Below are 20,981 nucleotides of genomic sequence, written 5' to 3' on the forward strand. Positions count from 1 at the left end.
CCTCGTCAGTGGTACTTGGCTGTTGCTTTAACTTTATGTTGCTTAAGGATTTTCTTGTTTCATTCAGTTCCTGTAAAACAGCCAAACGATCTTTGATGTCAAAGTTTGTTGTTTTTTCTTGTACCACTGACATCTGACTATCGAGATCCTGAATACGCATTCTAATTCCGAACAATAGTTCGTATGGGCTGAAACCTTTTAGAGAATTTCTTGGCATGTTGTTAAGACTAGTCTGGACACTTATTAAATGTTTGACCCACCCAGCGCCTGAACCTAATACCTTCGCTGTTATAGATTGCTTTATGTCCCGGTTTTTTCTTTCTACCACACTGTTCCCTTCGGGGTGCGACGGACAAGAATACCGCAACCCAATTCCCATGCTGGCCATGGCCTCCTTATAAGCTCGAGAGCTGAAAGCAGGACCCTGGTCAGAATGGAACGTGGTAATTGCGTATGTGCCGATAAAGACTCGCAAATCTTTTATAACCGTTCTAGCGTCAGCCGAGCGCTGGAGGCCTCATTTTTTAAGTGTGTTTAGCCTTAACTGTGTACAATGGGACGCGCTTCTCTTCTTTGATTGCGCAGATAGACCGCCTTATGCTGTCTAGCAGGGATCCTGAAACTACACTGGCCTGTTCATTACTGCGATCTCTGTTGCAGTTTTCACAATTTTGAGCAAAACATTGAATATCTATGCTCATTCCTGGCCACCAGTACTCTGATTGTAATTCTTTCAGAGAAACCTTAACTGTTTGGTGTCTCAGACCCAACCCCATGTGTGCTTCCAGTAAGAGGAAGCCCCTCCTGCTCCTGTTTGGAATTACTCTGTCCCCCACTCCAGGGATTCGAGCAAAAGGAACGGAGTTTGCATCGATTACGTATGCATAATTGAGTGGATAGTTCACGGGTAGCGCTGCACAGTCGCCTTTTACGGTCGTTTTTACTGCCAGCATGGTTTCCCCGTCTATGTATTTATCTGTACGCTTTTTTTGTGGCTACGGAAGCCGTTTTAGTTGCTTCCGCTGCGGCTGTATTAGCCAATGAATTCCCTGCAACGTGAACGCCACCACGTTGAAGACCCTGTGCGTGAATCACGTGAGTCTTTTGTAGTTCTTTGTGTAAAAGAGCTACCTGTTTCCAGAGCAATTTATGCTTTATTGTGGCACCTGTGTCATCTTTGTAGTCGTTTTCGATCCAACTCTGCAGTTTGTTATTGTAAGAGTTGACGCAAAAATGAGAATCGCACACGATAAGTGTCGGGAATTCACGTTCTGCATTTTCGAGCGCCATCTTTAAAGATCTGATTTCAGTTCTCTGAACCGAACAGTTTCTTACAGATTCAGTTTTTGTTACTTTCGGTCTGAATTTACCGCACAGCCAACGACCTTTAATGATCGCACATGCTGCATTGTAGGATTTTCTCTCTACGTTGAAATGCTGTACAAAACTATCTGTATAGATTATACATGCGTATTGTGGGAGAGGCAGAATTTCGATTGGCAGAGGATATTCTTCTTCATATTCTAAATCATTCAGTTCTTCAAATTGTGGGGCGAAATAGTATTTCACGTCTTCCGCTCCTAGAGAATCTACACACTGTATCCATTTCGGATCCAGTGACACTGTAGGCAGGTTTACTGGGCTGAATAGCGCTTTGAAGGCGGATTCCGCTGTAAGGATATTAATCAGTTTGCCGTGTGCTAGTTCTCGTTCATTTGCTAATGCGATTTGCACTGCTTTCACAGTTCTTTCTGTGTGACTGAATGTTTTTTCTGCTTGTGTGTACAAGTGAGATTTAATTGAAATTGGTACCTTTTCTCCCTCATTAGAGGTCAGGTACGTGAATCCACATCCTCCTGGGATGACTCGGATTACAATATCAATCGTGTTGTCACGTGTATCTAATTTTGTTTTTGCTAACATGTCTGTTTGCAGTGATCTCAAAATTTCTGTGTGTTTTTGAGTCCAATTGATTTGTTTAAAATCAGGTTTAATTAGTTCGTAGAGTGGTTTAACCCTCTCTGCGTAATTTAGAATGTATGTTCTTCCGAAATTCAGAAATCCTAGTATGGATTGTAAGTTCTTCAGCGTCTTTGGTGCTTGGAGTACAGTGCACTTCTCTAAGAAGTTGTCCGCTAGGCTTTTCCCTTCACTTGATAATTCGTACCCTAAAAATAGTACTGTCAGATGGGCAATTTGAGACTTTTTAAAGTTGAATTTGTAACCCTCTGCTGCGAACCCAAGTATAATGGTGTTCACTCTTTTCAAGTGAGTATCCAAGTCGTCGTCTGTGAGATAGATATCATCTACATAAGATAATGCCTCATCATCATAGATTTGTAGTAACTCTGTTACCCTAGCTGAGAATAGTCCTGGGCTGTTCTTGAACCCCTGTGGGAGTCGACAGAATTTTTTCTGCGACCCAAATGCAGAGAAAGCGGTCAAATATCTGCTTTCTGGTGCAATGTTTTGACAAAAGAAACCATTAGATATGTCTAATGTCGTTTTATATTTTTTCCTAACTATGTTATTCATTAGGGCTGCACTATGCGAGTTTTGTACCGCAAAAGTTTTCCAACATGTATTAAGGTGTCTGTAGTCCAAAACTAGACAATATGAATTGTCTGGCTTGGAGACAGGAAACAAAGGATTGTTCATTTGAGAGGTGCATGTTTCAATCACCCCCTGGTACTCAAGTTGATCTAAGATCTCCCTGACTTGTTTTTTAGCTTCTTGCTTAATAGGATACTGCAGTTGGGCAGTTGGTTCACTTTTTAATTGGATTTTGTGAGGAGTTGAGTCCTCATCCCATCCTACATGATTTTTATATAATGCAGGTGCCTGGGCCACTGCCCATTTCCGTGCATATGTATATTTTTTGTGAATCGGAATGTGATTCGAGAAGGCAGGCATAATCACTTCTTCGCCACGAGGGCACTCCCTGACAAACTCTGGGGGCCAATCTTTTTCAGCTAACAGAATATCATAGCCTTTTGAGAGCTTATCCCAAAATAGACCTCTTATTTTCCTAGTCTTATCACCCTCTATACGCAATGTTATTTCGTATATTTTATGGGGCTCGCTAAGTCTGGTGTCGGCAGTTTCAACCTGAATGTATTCATTCGTGTCCACTGTCTCCAGATGACTCATCAAGATCTTGCGCGCTATACTGATTTCTGCTGCACTGTCCAACATTGTCAATGCCCACTCCCCGTTTTTCAACTGTGTCCTCAGTATTCTCGGCATGGTTGATTACTCTAATACTGGCTACCTTATTTTTCTGAATTTGTGATTTCTTATTTTGAGCAGTTTCCTTGTCTTTGGACTTGGTGTGCTCTCCTGGGTCTGACCGTCCTCTTCTTTCCGAATTCTGTGGAAAAGATCGAGAAGGACGTGTATGAATACTTTGATATCTATCAGGTTTTTTCAGATTATCCCTATTTCTAAGGTTATATCTTTTCTCAGAGGGCTCCCTCTGGGGAGACTGGCGTTCTCGAGTCGGAGTTCTTTCCCTCCGTCGAGGAGACCTTCCTCTGGACTGGAAAACTTTTTCCTTGGGAGTGGATTGTTTATTTCCATCCCAGCTCTTTTTAGGAGTGTTTGAATTATTTTTAATAAATAATTTTTCAGGATTTTCGAGCAGTTGGGGCTTTACTGGTTTCCCACCCAAGCTGCCTCTACCTAATTCTTCATAGCATTTTTCTATGATTTTTGCAAGCTCAACAGGATCTTCTATAACTGTTTCCTTCAACTTCTGGCGGATCGCCACAGATGCTGCTTCTCCCTTTATATTGGCTAATAATATAGCCGAGACCTGCTTGAAGTCTTTCAGTAATTTCATACCTAGATTTAAAGCGGGCTCTGGACCGTATTCATTTTGAATCTGTTTTAGCACTTCTGGTATTACCGCCATAGACGGAACACCGTGTGTTTTTGTGTAAATGGAAGCAAAGACTGTACCCCAAGTGTCGCAGTCCTCCACGTGTGGTGCGATTCCCTTAGGAAGGCAGATTGTCAAGATTCTGTGTTTCTCTATAGGGGTAGTATCAGGAAATACTGCCTCTATTTGAGTGATTTTCTGTGCTAACCAGAAAGGAATTTGTTCCCGTTTTACGGGTGTTTTACCAAGACATGACTGTATGTTCTGTGGTGTAATTTTATTAGTGTTCCCCTGATGAGGGGTCAGCTGTGATACATTGACAGCTGGCTGGACTGTTGCAGTCCGCATTACATATTGGACTAATTGCCTATGTATTTTAATTAATGTTTTTAGCTGTACTAACAGCTCTTCCTTTGACATTTTTACAATGTCCGGATGTGGTGTGTAGCTGGCTAGAACCGGCCACGTTGCTCCTGGTCTACCTAGTGGACCGAGCCTGGTTATGTGATCTTTATGTTTTAGGGCGCCATTAAACCAGAGCAGGTGCTCTTGAAATTTAAGTGGAATTTCAATCTCCTCGAAAGGAGCGTACTCTTCCGGAGGTTCCTCTATTTTGTAATAGTGAAACTCTTTTGTTGTAGCGTTTGCCGCTGGAAAGTTTATCCATGAATAGAATACCTCTGTCTGCCGATACTCATGAGCCTCTATCACGAAAATTACTGTACCACCTTGAGGTGTCAGTCCGTTCTCTAGAAGTTTTAACGTTATAGATTTTCTTAAGTGGACCGTGATGATAATTGCACCCGGGTCTGTGTATTCGGGACCTTGCTGAGTCGCATCTGCTGCGGCCCCAGTGGTTCCGTTTTCTCCTGGCATTGTTAAAATGCAAGGTTTTGCAGAGTAGGTCTCCAAGGAGACAAAGATTAGGTGCACAATATTTTGGAACACTGTATCCTTCAACGTTGAATAAACCAGAGCTTTACATAGGAATCTCTTCCTACTAAGGTCGGGCGGATTTTAACCTTTCACCCACTCCAGACGTCTATTGGAGTATTTACGGGAGAAAGGGGTCTGTGTGAAATATGCACGACTGAGTTACTCTAACGTCTTGCGTTAGTTTATCGCCTTACCAAACGTTGGGCGCCATGTAGTGTAGTTCCTAGTTTTCCACTAGGCCCTGCGCATTGGAATAACATAAACAGTAGTATCGACGTGGAACTGCGGATATTCCAGGCCTCCACTGACTATGCTAAACTTAATTGGGTGTGTTACCAACTAGCTCAGAGGTCACTGGAAACTTTCTTCTCTGCATGGGAAGTGATCAGCTTCCCTGGCACAGACAAGAAGGGATTCAGCTTTCCAACAACCGTGCAACATGACAACTTTGCTCCTCAGATCAAGAGTCGATCTATAGGGTCGTGTGAAACAATAGACATGTATTTCACTCAGTCAGTTTGGTGCAGTTTACTTTCACGAGATGTAGAGAATAGAGAGACGGGCGTTTGTCAATAAAGGGTTAACATTTATTGAACAGTTTCTTCTCGTACAAGAGAAATGTATTGCCACAATTGCAAGACTTGTTATTATAAAAAGTACGTACAGTAAGATAAGGATTGCGAAATAGAACTGTAAAAGCATTGATATGGTTTCTTAGCCATACAATGGTTTAAAAGTAATAAAACATATATACAGTCATATATACATTAGGCTAAAATACTCAACTGGTGCTTCTAACTAAGCCTACCCCAGTGTGCCTGACCTAAGCCTAACACGTGGAAGGGGAGTAAGTAAGTAGCTTTAAGGTAAGTTGGTTTTGTCAAGGTTTGCTTCAAGAATTCTCGTCTAAGGGTTTAGTCAACACCATACCTCTGAATAGAATGATGGAAGTCTGGTATTTCCTTCAGGGGGCACTCAATATCCCAGTCACCCGCGAGGGCAGACCGGAAACGCTGGAGCTGGATTTCTCTGCAGGAGAAAGGCAGCGGCTCTTCTTCAGCGCGTCGGGAGGAGGAGGGGGGACAGCGTCCGCGGCAGCTGGAATCTGCTGGGCTCTTCACAGAGGGACGGCTGTTCAGCTCCTAAGCGTACTGCACCATCATTTGCGCTTTAGCAGCGATAATGGTATCAGTAGCTTCACCACCAAGGGACAGCAGCAGCAGCGTACTGCCTGCAGCAGCAATGGGATGCACAACAGGGTGCACGGCAGCATACAACAGCACGACAGCTTATTGCTTAAGGCAACGTTGGTAATATTTATACCTGACAGGTGCCGGGTTTGACGCAAGTTTGCTGGACATAAGACGTCAATTAAAGATGTCACTAGGAAGTGATAGTTATCAGTTGCTCATTAGAGTTCCATTACTAATCAAAACACAGCAAGCGGGGATTTCCAGGTTTGCTGAGTTTTTATCTTGTTGAAGAACTCGGAGTGTTAATCTAGGAATATCAGATAGTGACTTCTGCTCTGTCATTGCACTAATTGGTTGCAAAGGAAGTGGCAGAGAACTATGCTGGAATGTGGCTCTGTTCGTGTGAGGCCAGAGATGACTTTTCTGAAAATCGCACTTGAACGGTTATGCCAATATAGGGAATAAATGGATTTATAGCCGAATAGGGGCATAAGGTTGCAGTATCGATCAGGAACCTAGATAAACACGCAACACTAGAACGCATTCCACTAGCAAAATAGGGGCTTCTGATGCATTTTTAGGTAACATTCCGCTAGCTGACCTATGTAAGGCAGCTACATGATCACACCACACACATTTACCAAACACTATTGTGTAGATGTGTTAGCACGTCAACAAGCTAATGTAGGCCATTCAGTACTTAATACACTGTTCCAAACAACTGCAACACCTACAGATTAGCCACTGCTTTGGCAGTATAGTGCTTTGTAGTCTATGCAAAGCATATGTATCTACAGCACACATGCCTCGAACGGATAATGTTACTTACCCAGTAAGCATCTGTTGTTGGCATGTAGAGCTGTAGATTCACATTCACCCACCGCCTCCCCGGGTACCTGTGGTTGTTGCAGTTCTTCATTCTACATTTATACACATGGACATCTATATGCTACACTTCCTTACTCCATTCTCACCCTCTTGTGGGAAAACAATCCAACAATGGAGTCGATGTCCATGCGCACTATCACGGAAAGGAGGAGTCACCTACCTCATGACTAGGAAAGACTTCTTCAAAGAAAAACAACTTGCAAACATCCGGACCAAACACTAGATGGCAGGAGTATGCAAAAGATGTGTATCAACAGCTCTACATGCCAAGAAGAAATGCTTACTGGGTAAGTAGCATTATCCTTATTGATGTCGTACTCCACTTGTGTCTGATCCATTAATCAATAAATGACATTCTTGAAAGGCATTGTTGGCCAATACCTTACAGTAGAAAGTTCAGGCTGGAAAGAATATTCATGACCCCTCTCCAAATGTCAGCAAGGTGGTCCCATATATATGGGATAAAATACCCCTGCTATACATTATAAGGCTATTGCAAGTCTCTGATGAGTTCTGAGACCATATAGAGGAACAGGGTGAAAGCCCCTAGCCCCTTGGCACTCCCCTCATGGCCACTTCAGGATCTTCTCCTAATGCCCCCTTCCCAGATGTCGCCATTTAGCCACTTCAGGGTCCATTCTACCTACCTCTTCAGGGTGGCTGCTTCCTGGCCCCTTCAGGCTCTCTACCTTCTGCCATGGTTAGGTAACCCCTGTTTCCTTTTAAAACCCCATCCCTGCACTTCAAGGTTACAGGTTTATTTAAAGTGTTCTGATGAAATGGATCTTATTGAAATGTCATTGTGGTTCTCTACATCTTCATTTCCATATCGGCTGTACTAGTTGCGGCTGTAATGTGGTCAGCTTAGTATTAAGAGCTTCTTAGTGCCTGAGAATTTGCAGTTATAACAGTAATAATTTTTTTCCTTGTCTGGTGCCACACTGGGCTACTATGCCTTCTGTTTTTTTTTTTTTTCACTCTGTTACCTTCTTTTTATACAGACTTTTCACTAATGCGTGTTCCTTTATGTCCTGTTATTGTCTTTCATTCCATTGTCCTCTTTGTGCTTCTCTGACAGTCAATCTAGTCCTAAAACTGAAGATATATTGCCTGGTCCTTAGCTTTACTAACGTGAAGGGCGTTTTCTTTAACAGTGATATGTTCTTGGGGATTTTGTATGCAGCTGCCTCTATTTGAGTTTGTCTTTCTGTTTTTCACTCTGCAGGGGAGGGACATGCTGCTGATTTTGGAAAATGACACCCTGAACCTGGTGGACCCAACTGAACATGCACTGCTGCACGCCCAGCCCATTGTCAGCATTCGAGTTTGGGGTGTGGGACGAGATAATGGAAGGTACGTGCCCTGGTTAGGAACCAGTATTTTGGTGTGTCCAGTGAGTGGGAAGGATGAATGTATGGAGCAGCAGACCAGCTACTGTGCTTTAAGATTAAAGCTGTACTTCTCTCAGTACTCAGTTGCTTTTAGATTTGACTCGTAATACAACAGTGAGTTGTTATTACAAAGGATGAGGGTATCTGGGTTGCAGGCCTAGCCTCTAGGTTTTCACTTTACTATTCACAAAATCTGCCCTGTGTATGGGTAAAATAGCGTTTGCAGTCATCTTTGTATCCATATACTACTATCAGACATGTGTTACTTCTGGCCCCGTCCTTATTCAGAAAAGCCTCTCACGTGGTTGAACTCTGCATTTCTCAGGGACAGTCCCCCCTGCTACAGGTGGACATCATTTCTAGTTCCATTAGCAGGATACAATTTGCTGTTTTAGTTCTGGCTTCAGCATAACTGTCTCTGATCTTATGTGATCAGCTGAAAGATGAGCTTATGTGAGCACTGCTCTGGGCTCCTCCCACATGTGGGTTTCTGGGAGCACAGCATTAGATTTGTGCTTCTGCTAAAAAAGAGTGCCTGTATTGCACTTCTTGCCTTCGGGTAAAGCTTATGCTCAGTGCACCAGGACTGTCCTGGTTATGGTGACAAGCCATTGATCAAGACTATAGACATGATCTTTTCATTATTTAAAACGTAAGCAAAGTTGATTAGGCCTGACACACGTATTGTAAAAAGCATGTTATAGTCAATAAACATTTAAAGGTGGATTCATATTTCACTCCGTTAACCCCTTGCATGCGGCTGCGATTATGCTCCTGTGCGGCAAAATCACAAGTGTGCAGGGGTATGATGGCCCCCAGCCGTCATCAGCACACGAGCGCCGTAGTGCATGACGGACAGGGGCCGTCATCAGCATGCAAGGGGTTAAAGTCTATCAAAAGATATTTTGTTGCATGGCATCTCATAGACTAGTACAGTAGGCAACAGTTTTGGTTTCCACTTTGACAAAATCTGAGGTTAAACTATCTGCACTGTGATGGTTGTATGTGTTTATGCCAATTGTAATGCATATAATTGTAATTTGTGTCTGAACAATTGATTGGTGGGAAAGAGTTTGTATAATACAATTAGGTTTGGGTTGGTTCTGGTGAGAGCCAATAGGAAAGATCTATCAGTGTATTGGGAAACTTCTCCACTGCCATAGGTCTGATCTGTTTAGTATGGAAATATAAAACAAAGGAAGAAAACCTGTCTTTAATTGTTTTGTAAGCCATATATTTAATAAACATGTAGGCCCTTCGGGTGGATTGTTACGGCTGTAGGGTGGTCCTTTGCTTCATGGAATCTCACAGATTGTCACAGCAGGCAAGGGCTTAGGTATTGGTTACTCTACTCTGATACATCCTTGAATTTAAAGATGTTCAGTGTGATAATTCTTGTGTTGCCCTTTTGAGGGCGAGTGTGTATTGTTTTACCAAGGGTAACTTTCTACAGCTGTGTAATTTAGGACAGGTTATACGCAATACACCAAGTCTAAGTTGGTTATGGTGACCAGTAACTAATAAAGACTACAGGCTTCGTGGTTCACTGGAGAAAGTTATCGCAGATGCTATATGTCTGATCTGCTTATGTAATGCTACTATGAATGTGGTAGGCCTGATATCGTTACTGTGAAAAATATATGTGTAGGCAAAATGGCACTTAGGGGGAGCAAGAAACCTTTATGTGCGATTTGCACCGTGATAATTCTTGCAAGGCTCCTTTAGGATGGCTTTGAATACTGTTTTGCCAATTATTTTGTGTATATTTGCAATTTTATGATTGTATGCGAATGGTTGCCGTGTGGGATAGTCCGTGTGCAGCACAGGAGTTCTAGGATGGTTCTGGTGAGAAGCCAATGATCAAAGTTGCAGGCCTGATTATTTATTGGGTAAAGTTACGTCAGATGGTATAGGTATGGTTTTTTGTTTCTATGAAATGTTACAACAAATGCACTTGGCCTTATTTATTGTGAAAAACATGCATGAAAGCCATCCGTCACTAAAAGGTGTATTATTTTTACAGCATGCTAAAGGCTGGAGACAGGTATTTGTCACACGGAATGTCACAGGTTATCTTAGCTGGAAAGACTTTTGTTGCTGGTCAACCCTTCTGACAAACCTTAGGGGTAGAAGATATGCACTGTGATAATACTTGCTAGCCTGTCCTAGGTGGGCAGGTTTACCTGTCTACCAGATGAAGTCTGTATGATCTGAAAATGCATACATATCTAGACATACATAGAAGAGTTTGGGTCCGCCCTCTTCGACAATTATTCTGTTAAAGTGTCATTCTGCTCTGCTTCGTCCATGGCAGCATGGGCACTGGGTCAGCCTGCTTCAACCAGTGGGTAATGGAATTTTGCCTGATCACGTGCACATCCTCTTGAAAATGAGTGTGCTTCAGTGCCAGGCTTGGTGGGCTAGCTCTTTAGTTTTCTGTTTTATACTTTTATCGGCTTTGTTTTTTTTAGCATATTGCATCTCCCCAGAAGGTGCTTCTGGACTGCTCACTGCTTATTCCATATGCTCAGTCCTGTATCCTGTGCAGCCGTTGCTTGTATACTGGGCAGCCATCTTAGAATGGCACTGTCTATAGTTTTTGTTTGCTATGCCATGAGGGCCAACTCTTTGCTTCTAAATGTGGCTGCCCTTTTATTTTGATTGCAATCACACACTTGGGTGGCAGCATGCTTTCTTTTTTCTACTTTTATTCTTTTCATTTATCTTGCCTGTGCTTGTTGAATTTGTGCCTGTTTATTTTGGACTGACAAGTAGGTGAAGACCAGAAAGAATCAGTGGGTGGATAAATGGATGCAAGGATGAGTGACAGAGCGCATGCAAGATCACCTATTGCAACTCAGCAGTGACTGAAGTACTTTCTGGTATAAGCCAGACATATTCGCAGTGTCAATCCTTGTTTAGAGAAGCCTTTAGAAAGCTTACCCTACTCTGCTTGGTACTCCTTAGCTAGCTGCTGACCAGCATCCATGGCTAGCTCACTGTTCTGCAAAACAAATTACAAATCCTACATCCACATCTGTGTCTTAAGTCATGTGGTTGAGTATGTTATTGATCCAGCTCCCAATAAACACAGCAGTTGTAAACATCTCAATTTGTAAACTCTTATTGTGTATGTCTAGCATTGGGTGACGATTGTAATGTAAAATGGCTGGTTACATTTGTAGTTGCCGTTTGGATTATATTGAGACTTCCTGGGTGACTGAGAGATAGGGAAAGTCTACCTGATTGACAACCCCCTGCTGTGCGTGGACAGATGCATGGTAAATATGCGTGCAGTAGTTTGACATTGCAGGGGGAGATTGATCCCATCCCTGGGGTATAAGAATACCTGATTAAATGCATGCTAAGAAGATGGAGGCCTTCAAAACTATGTGCAGGAATGTAATGTTATCTTCTGGCGCTTGTGTTCTTTTTTTCATTCTCCTTCTCGACTGACTTTGCTGTCTTCTGAAACTTGGGCCGCGCTTTGGGACGAAGGGAGAGGTACAGTATCATCAAAGCCACCACCACTCATGACCCATCTCTCCTCGTCGTGTGACCTTGTTCACCATTCCCCATGGTAGTGTACATCGATCCCATGTGCATTGTGAGACATTCTTTAGCTCCCTCTAGACCTCCCACCCCGCCACCCATATAATGGGCACTGGTGTACTGTACACAGGGTAATATATGAGAAAGAAAGTTGACATTGACTATTCCATGTTCCTTGTGATTCTTAACTCGGAGGCAAACAATCTGGGGGGCACTTAAAGGTTCCACATAGCAGAGAATGTCCCTCAGTGAAGGAATATAAACCTGGTGGGGGAAAATGTGAAGTTGTAAAATTACATTGCCTTCTATTGTTAAACAGTCACATTTGATATATCAGTATAAATTCCAAGTATTTTTATATAGCACACTTTATCAGGAGACCTTCCTAAGTGCACTTAATTATTTCAGATAAGTGAAACGCACACTTTTAAAAGTTGAGGTGTCTGAAAATAGCTTTTTCTGATACCACGGAATAGGTAGCCACAGTGTACTGCAGCATACTGCCTGCCACATCCTTTTCTTTTGCTCAAGTACTGCTGAGTGGTTTTATTGTTTTATCTAGATTTCCCTTTTAAATAATGATGTGCTCCCAGAGGTAAGTCACTTGTTTCTAGTGATCTAAAGCTGGCATTCTGAAACTCAGAAATAAGCACTTTGCAATAATGTGATCCTTAGAAAAGCGTCTTCATTTCCTTTTATTGATTTTGCTGTAGGTAACAGTTTCAGAGAGGAACATTTTATGCTGCCTGTGAAATATTGCATTGTCTGTAGCAAAGGCCTTTGTTATGGCTAAATAATGGATTATTGTAATAGTAGCAAGAAGGAGTCATGATCACAAACATCCTGGAACCTTCACTTAGTACTCGATGCACGGCCTAATTTCTGGTCATAAGCAGTTATAATGTCCAGTTCCATACAGCATTTGTCCTGTAAGATGTCCATCTGTCTGTCTATGTCCTGTTGACATTGGAACCCCTCTTCTCCCGACCCGTGCTCCAAAGTAAGATTCCTGTCCTCATCTTCCCTCCATTGTTCACTGGATTCATCTCGGATCAGAAACTTCTTCTAATGCACTTGTGGCAATGGCAAAGCAGAATGGCAACTCAGGAGCTGGATGCGAAATGAATTTGCCACATTGGTCCAGTCCATGTCTATTAATACTTGTGGAATCTGCGGTCTCCTTAATCTGCCTCTGCTTTCCTTTATCCATTCAGGGACTTTGCATATGTCGCAAGGGACAAGATGACCCAACTGCTGAAATGTCATGTCTTCCGGTGTGAAGCTCCTGCCAAGAACATTGCCACCAGTCTACACGAGATCTGCTCCAAGGTAGGGGTGAATGCTACTTTCAGGTCTCTAGTGTTCACTAATGAGTTTGCCGTTAGAAGACCCTACATTGAATCTTCTTCTTCTCTATATGTTCAACTTCTACTATTCTCTGTATTGAAGCTTTCATCATATTATATCAAATAAGTGGGAATTGTTGGCACAAAATCCAGTATCTCAAATACTGAACTATGCAACAGTGCTGTAGGCAGGTGGTGGGGCCATCACCTGCACCAGGGGAAGTATTTTCTGCAACTAATACATCTTTTAGTAATCCTCAAGGAGGACTAGTTCAGCCTCCTCGTTTTTTAGGTCTCGGCTAAACGCGCGGAAGCGCGCCCCCGCCGAGATCTTTTGTTAGCGACTGTGCTTCCAAGGAGACAGTTTCGGCCACGCGCATCCTTCGAGCCGATTTGTAACTGGAACGCGCGCTGTGGCCAGGCGCTGTCTCCTGGGAAGCTCAAGCACCACACACGCATGCGCATACACACACACAAGCGCCCATGCACGCACGCACATACATACAGAGACACCCCCCCTGACACATACACACACACGCGCACACACACGCGTGCACCGAGGCCCCCCCTCCCTCCCCCGCCGTCACCGTCGCACACATACATACACACACGAGCATACACGCGCACACACACACACACACACACAAGTGCACCAAGCCCCCCCAGCCTTTTGGAACTTACCTGGCCAATGTCGGGGACTCTGCTCAGCACGCGGCGCCCAACCTCCTGCTGGCGCGGCCCCGGGGCTCCACACCGCTCACAGGAGCCCCGGGCGCGAGACGCATTTCACTCCGCCTGCCTCCTCTTCCGGTCTGGACGTGGCCCCGCCCCCGTCACAGGCGACCGTGCCTGACTTCCGGGGCGGCCGCGGCGGGATTCCGGGGGCATACTCAATTCTATATTTAAAGTGCCTCCTACTGTGTAATGTGACAGGCGGCCTGAAATTATGTTTTGCGAGACGTTTTTATGATGTAAACTTTTAAAAGATCTCTTTGAAAGAAGAATTTGCAGACTAAACAAAACGACGGCATTGGAGACAAACAGGAAATGTACCAGAATTTTAGAAACAAAAGACGAAGTATGGAACGAAATAGTGACAAGGAAATAGAACAGTCTCTCACAAAAGTATGCAGAAAACGGTGAGACCTATTAAATGTAGCTCTCAGGCTCACTGCAGTAGTAATCAGTTGCAGGAAGGTATTTGCAACTTGTGAATGAGCATAGCAGCATGAATCATACTTAGTAATAACCATAAAATATGGCGGAAGGCGCGATACTAAAGAATCATTGTAAAGTGAGTGCAGAGTAGTGAGTGCAGAGTAGTGAGTGCAGAGTAGTGAGTGCAGAGTAGTGAGTGCAGAGTAGTGAGTGCAGAGTAGTGAGTGCAGAGTAGTGAGTGCAGAGTAGTGAGTGCAGAGTAGTGAGTGCAGAGTAGTGAGTGCAGAGTAGTGAGTGCAGAGTAGTGAGTGCAGAGTAGTGAGTGCAGAGTAGTGAGTGCAGAGTAGTGAGTGCAGAGTAGTGAGTGCAGAGTAGTGAGTGCGGAGTAGTGAGTGCAGAGTAGTGAGTGCAGAGTAGTGAGTGCAGAGTAGTGAGTGCAGAGTAGTGAGTGTGCAGAGTAGTGAGTGTGCAGAGTAGTGAGTGTGCAGAGTAGTGAGTGTGCAGAGTAGTGAGTGTGCAGAGTAGTGAGTGTGCAGAGTAGTGAGTGTGCAGAGTAGTGAGTGTGCAGAGTAGTGAGTGTGCAGAGTAGTGAGTGTGCAGAGTAGTGAGTGTGCAGAGTAGTGAGTGTGCAGAGTAGTGAGTGTGCAGAGTAGTGAGTGTGCAGAGTAGTGAGTGTGCAGAGTAGTGAGTGTGCAGAGTAGTGAGTGTGCAGAGTAGTGAGTGTGCAGAGTAGTGAGTGTGCAGAGTGCAGAGTAGTGAGTGTGCAGAGTGCAGAGTAGTGAGTGTGCAGAGTGCAGAGTAGTGAGTGTGCAGAGTGCAGAGTAGTGAGTGTGCAGAGTGCAGAGTAGTGAGTGTGCAGAGTGCAGAGTAGTGAGTGCAGAGTGCAGAGTAGTGAGTGCAGAGTGCAGAGTAGTGAGTGCAGAGTGCAGAGTAGTGAGTGCAGAGTGCAGAGTAGTGAGTGCAGAGTGCAGAGTAGTGAGTGCAGAGTAGTGAGTGCAGAGTGCAGAGTAGTGAGTGCAGAGTGCAGAGTGGTAATGCAGAGTGGTAATGCAGAGTGGTAATGCAGAGTGGTAATGCAGAGTGGTAATGCAGAGTGGTAATGCAGAGTGGTAATGCAGAGTGGTAATGCAGAGTGGTAATGCAGAGTGGTAATGCAGAGTGGTAATGCAGAGTGGTAATGCAGAGTGGTAATGCAGAGTGGTAATGCAGAGTGGTAATGCAGAGTGGTAATGCAGAGTGGTAATGCAGAGTGGTAATGCAGAGTGGTAATGCAGAGTGGTAATGCAGAGTGGTAATGCAGAGTGGTAATGCAGAGTGGTAATGCAGAGTGGTAATGCAGAGTGGTAATGCAGAGTGGTAATGCAGAGTGGTAATGCAGAGTGGTAATGCAGAGTGGTAATGCAGAGTGGTAATGCAGAGTGGTAATGCAGAGTGGTAATGCAGAGTGGTAATGCAGAGTGGTAATGCAGAGTGGTAATGCAGAGTGGTAATGCAGAGTGGTAATGCAGAGTGGTAATGCAGAGTGGTAATGCAGAGTGGTAATGCAGAGTGGTAATGCAGAGTGGTAATGCAGAGTGGTAATGCAGAGTGGTAATGCAGAGTGGTAATGCAGAGTGGTAATGCAGAGTAGTGAGTAGTGAGTAGTGAGTAGTGAGTAGTGAGTAGTGAGTAGTGAGTAGTGAGTAGTGAGTAGTGAGTAGTGAGTAGTGAGTGTGCAGAGTAGTAATGCAGAGTACTTAGTGTGCAGAGTAGTAATGCAGAGTACTTAGTGTGCAGAGTAGTAATGCAGAGTACTTAGTGTGCAGAGTAGTAATGCAGAGTACTTAGTGTGCAGAGTAGTAATGCAGAGTAGTGAGTGCAGAGTAGTAATGCAGAGTAGTGAGTGCAGAGTAGTAATGCAGAGTAGTGAGTGCAGAGTAGTAATGCAGAGTAGTGAGTAGTGAGTGTGCAGAGTAGTAATGCAGAGTAGTGAGTGCAGAGTAGTAATGCAGAGTAGTGAGTGCAGAGTAGTAATGCAGAGTAGTGAGTAGTGAGTGTGCAGAGTAGTGAGTGTGCAGAGTAGTGAGTAGTGAGTGTGCAGAGTAGTAATGCAGAGTAGTGAGTGTGCAGAGTAGTAATGCAGAGTAGTGAGTAGTGAGTGCAAGTCAAGTCAAGTCAAGTCATAAAACTTATATAGCGCACTACATACCCAGAGGGTTTCAAGGCGCTTAGGAAGGGGAGGAGGATTATTTGTCAAATATCCACGTTTTAAGCTGCTTTCTGAACGCTAGGTGATTCTGGGTGAGGCGAAGGTAAGCGGGGAGTGAGTTCCATGTTTTGGCAGCCAGGTATGAGAAGGATCTGCCTCCCATGGTGGTCATGTTGATGCGAGGTACAGTGGCGAAGGCTTGGCTGGAAGAGCGAAGTTGGCGGGAGGGGGTGTAGAAGGACAGTCGAGAGTTGAGGCAATCTGGTCCGATGTCGTAGAGTGATTTGTGTGCGTGGGTTAGCAGTCGGAAAGTAATCCTCTTATTGACGGGTAACCAGTGGAGGTCTTTAAGGTGACCAGAGATGTGTTCGTTGCGTGGGATGTCTAATATGAGCCTGGCTGAGGCGTTTTGGATTCGTTGTAGTTTCTTCTGGAGTTTAGCGGTGGTACCTGCGTAGAGGGTGTTTCCGTAGTCCAGTCGGCTCGTGACTAGAGCGTGGGTGACTGTTTTCCTTGTTTCGGTGGGGATCCAGCGAAATGTTTTTCTGAGCATGCGAAGAATGTTAAAGCAGGAAGAGGATACGGCGTTGACTTGTCTGTTCATTGAGAGTGAAGAATCCAGGATAACGCCTAGGTTTCGTGCGTGGTCTGTCGGGATGGGTGCTTTTCCAAGGGCTTCCGGCCACCAAGAGTTGTCCCATGCAGAGGGGGATTTACCTAAGATGAGGACTTCTGTTTTGTCTGAGTTCAGTTTCAGACGGCTTTGTTTCATCCATTCGGCGACTTCTTTCATTCCTTCGTGTAGGTTAGTTTTGGCGGTGCTGGGGTCATTGGTGAGAGAAAGGATCAGTTGAGTGTCATCCGCGTAAGAGATGATGTTGAGGTTGTGTTGGCGTGCGATGGCCGCGAGGGGGCTCATGTATACGTTGAAGAGGGTGGGACTGAGAGAGGATCCTTGTGGTACGCCGCAGATGATTTCAGAGGCCTCGGACTTGAATGGTGGGAGGCGGACTCTCTGGGTTCTTCCGGTGAGGAACGAGGTGATCCATTCCAGTGCCTTTCCTTGGATTCCGATGTTTCTGAGGCGTTGTAAAAGGGTGCTGTGGCAGACTATGTCGAATGCTGCAGAGAGGTCGAGGAGGATGAGGGCGACTGTGTCTCCATTGTCCAGTAGAGTTCGAATGTCGTCTGTTGCTGCGATGAGGGCGGTCTCAGTGCTGTGTTTGGCTCGGAAGCCAGATTGTGAGGGGTCGAGTGATTTGTTGGCTTCGAGGAAGGCGGCGAGCTGGTTGTTGACAGCTTTCTCGATGACTTTGGCCGGGAATGGAAGAAGCGAGATGGGGCGGTAGTTTTTGAGTTCGGTGGGGTCTGCTGTTGGTTTTTTCAGAAGGGCGGTGAGTTCAGCGTGTTTCCAGTCTTCCGGGAAGGTGGCGGAGTTGAAGGAGCAGTTGATGACGTCTCGGAGGTGCGGAGCTATGACGGAGTCTGCTTTGTTGAAGATGTGGTGAGGGCATGGGTCTGTGGGGGATCCAGAGTGGATGGAATTCATCAGGCGGATGGTGTCCTCAGTGGAGATTGGGTTCCAGGCGTTAAGGGTGTTAACGGGGGGAAGATGGTCAGCTGATGGTAGGGTGGGTTGGCTTCCGGGTTGGTTGTCAAAGCTGTTGTGGATGTCAGCAATCTTGTTGTGGAAAAAAGAGGCTAGGGAATCGCAGAGGGTTTGAGAGGGGGTGATGTCGTTGGAGTTGGCCGAGGGGTTGGAAAATTCCTTGACGATGTTGAAAAGTTCCTTGCTGTTGTGGCCGTTGTTGTCAAGTCGATCCTTGAATGCTGTTTTCTTGGCTTTTCGGATCAGTTGGTGGTGAGTACGGATGGCGCTTTTGAAGGCGTCCTTGTTGCTGGTGGATGGGTCTTTTTTCCAGGCCTTTTCAAGGGAGCGGCACAGTTTCTTGGACTTCATGAGGTCATCGTTGAACCATGAGGCCTTCTTGATGCCAAATTTGTGTTGACGTTTTTTCAGTGGTGCTAAGGTGTCGGCGGTGTTGGATAACCAAAGGGTGAGGTTGGAGGCGGCTTCGTTGGCGTTAGAAGAGAGGGCTGGGGAGGTTTGAAGGAGCGATGTGGAGATCTGCTCCGTGGTGATTTTGTTCCAGTTTCTTTGTAGAGTTGGTTGGAGGTGGATGATGGGTTTCGGCTTGTTGTAGGTGAAGTGAACGCAGCTGTGGTCAGTCCAGAGGAGATCCGTAGTGTGGCTGAAGGAGACATGATTGCTGGAGGTGAGGATGGGGTCGAGTGTGTGGCCTGCGATGTGGGTGGGGGAGGTGACCAGTTGTTTAAGTCCGAGGTTGGCTAGGTTGTCCAAGAGGGTGGCGGTGTTGCGGTCGTTGATCTTTTCAAGGTGGAAGTTGAGGTCTCCCAGAAGGATGTAGTCTTTGGAGGGGAGCGCGTGTGGGGTGATGAAGTCCGTGATGTCTTCACTGAATTTTGCGCGGGGTCCTGGTGGTCTGTAGAGGAGGGTGCCTCTGAGTGTGGTTTTGGGGTCGATGTGGATCAGGAAGTGAAGGTGTTCGGAGTTGGCGAGGTTGGCGTCCGAGCTGGTTGAGATGCGGATTGATTTCTTATGGACGATAGCGATTCCACCTCCTGTATGGTCGGTGCGGTCCTTGCGTGTGATCTTATAGTCATCAGGGATAGCGATGGCGATGTCAGGGGCAGAGGAAGCGTTCATCCATGTTTCCGTTAGGAAGGCGACGTCAGGAGAGATGGTGTCTAGTAGGTTCCAAAGGTCGATGGCGTGCCTATGGACCGAGCGGGTGTTGAGAAGGATGCATTTTAGGTGGTTGGGGTCGGGAATCTGTGGTGTGGTCGTAGCGGAGATGTTGTCGGTGCCGATGAATTTGCAGGAGTAGCAAGAGAAAGGTCCATGGGTGTGTCCAGGAGCTGCTTGGACGCAGTTGGGGGCGCGACCGGGGTTAAGGGCTAGGAGGGTGGCGGCATCGTAGGTAATGCGGGAGGGCTGGGTAGTGAGTAGTGAGTGCAGAGTAGTGAGTAGTGAGTGTGCAGAGTAGTGAGTGTGCAGAGTAGTGAGTGTGCAGAGTAGTGAGTGTGCAGAGTAGTGAGTGTGCAGAGTAGTGAGTGTGCAGAGTAGTGAGTGTGCAGAGTAGTGAGTGTGCAGAGTAGTGAGTGTGCAGAGTAGTGAGTGTGCAGAGTAGTGAGTGTGCAGAGTAGTGAGTGTGCAGAGTAGTGAGTGTGCAGAGAGAGTGTGCAGAGAGAGTGTGCAGAGAGAGTGTGCAGAGAGAGTGTGCAGAGAAGTGAGTGTGCGGAGAGAGTGTGCAGAGTAGTGAGTAGTGAGTGTGCAGAGTAGTGAGTGTGCAGAGAGAGTGTGCAGAGTAGTGAGTAGTGAGTGTGCAGAGTAGTGAGTGCAGAGAGAGTGTGCAGAGTAGTGAGTGCAGAGAGAGTGTGCAGAGTAGTGAGTGCAGAGAGAGTGTGCAGAGTAGTGAGTGCAGAGAGAGTGTGCAGAGTAGTGAGTGCAGAGAGAGTGTGCAGAGTAGTGAGTGCAGAGAGAGTGTGCAGAGTAGTGAGTGCAGAGAGAGTGTGCAGAGTAGTGAGTGCAGAGAGAGTGTGCAGAGCAGTGAGTGTAGAGTGAGTGTGCAGAGCAGTGAGTGCAGAGTGAGTGTGCAGAGCAGTGAGTGCAGAGTGAGTGTGCAGAGCATTGTGTGCTGTTGAGTGCAGAGTGCTGTGTATTGGCAATGTTAATGACAATGCCATTTATTTTTGATTTAAAGAAAAAAAAATGTCATGAGCAATGCCAATAGCTCTACCTTTAATGATGCCGAGACCATTGCATTGCAAATGCTTGTCTTTTACTCATTTCTATGCCTAGTTAATGTGTTTTATTGCAGTATGGATGCGGTACACACTTCCTCCACCACTACCAGAGTCCTCAAGCTGGATGGCTAAAGGTGCAACAGTCTTTATACGATTTCTGTCCCCATTCTTCACAATTCTAATAATGCATATTATAAGCATCCTTCTACTAGTATTCGCGCTTCACCTGGTCATAAGCTCCATCAGTTCCCTTATTCAATGAAGGCCATCTTCAAGTTTTGTCTCTTCCTCAAAGGAGTTACTTACTCACCAGTAGAGGTCCACAATTGTGCTTTTGGAGTACAAAATAGTCCAAAGGTCATTCCTCTGTATGTATATGTATGTATATGTGTGTAGGTGTGTATGTGTGTATATGTATATATATATTCACTGAAAAAACCATAGGTTTCACACCGGTTATAGTTAGGAATTAGCATTTAAAAAACCTATTAAATTCACTGAAAAAACCATAGGTTTCACACCAGTTATAGTTAGCTGGAAATTTTACTGATATAAAACCATTGAAATTCCCACGTTATAGTTAGTCGGACTCACTATAACTTGCGCGTGCAATGCACTGCT

At 45.2% G+C, this 20,981-nt stretch overlaps 1 protein-coding gene across 5 annotated transcripts in view; it reads left to right on the plus strand.

The window, feature by feature from the left end:
* APBB1 (amyloid beta precursor protein binding family B member 1) overlaps nucleotides 1-20,981 on the plus strand; it is a 465,162-nt gene that overhangs the window by 366,758 nt on the left and 77,423 nt on the right. For all 5 annotated transcript variants that reach the window (XM_086933711.1, XM_086933712.1, XM_086933715.1 and 2 more), the window contains 2 exons: nucleotides 8,123-8,250; nucleotides 13,055-13,169. In XM_086933711.1, coding sequence (XP_086789837.1) covers nucleotides 8,123-8,250; nucleotides 13,055-13,169 — 243 coding nt within the window. The remainder of the gene's footprint in view (nucleotides 1-8,122; nucleotides 8,251-13,054; nucleotides 13,170-20,981) is intronic.

This window comes from Lissotriton vulgaris, chromosome 8 (assembly GCF_964263255.1).
Source record: "Lissotriton vulgaris chromosome 8, aLisVul1.2, whole genome shotgun sequence".
Lineage (NCBI taxonomy): Eukaryota > Metazoa > Chordata > Amphibia > Caudata > Salamandridae > Lissotriton > Lissotriton vulgaris.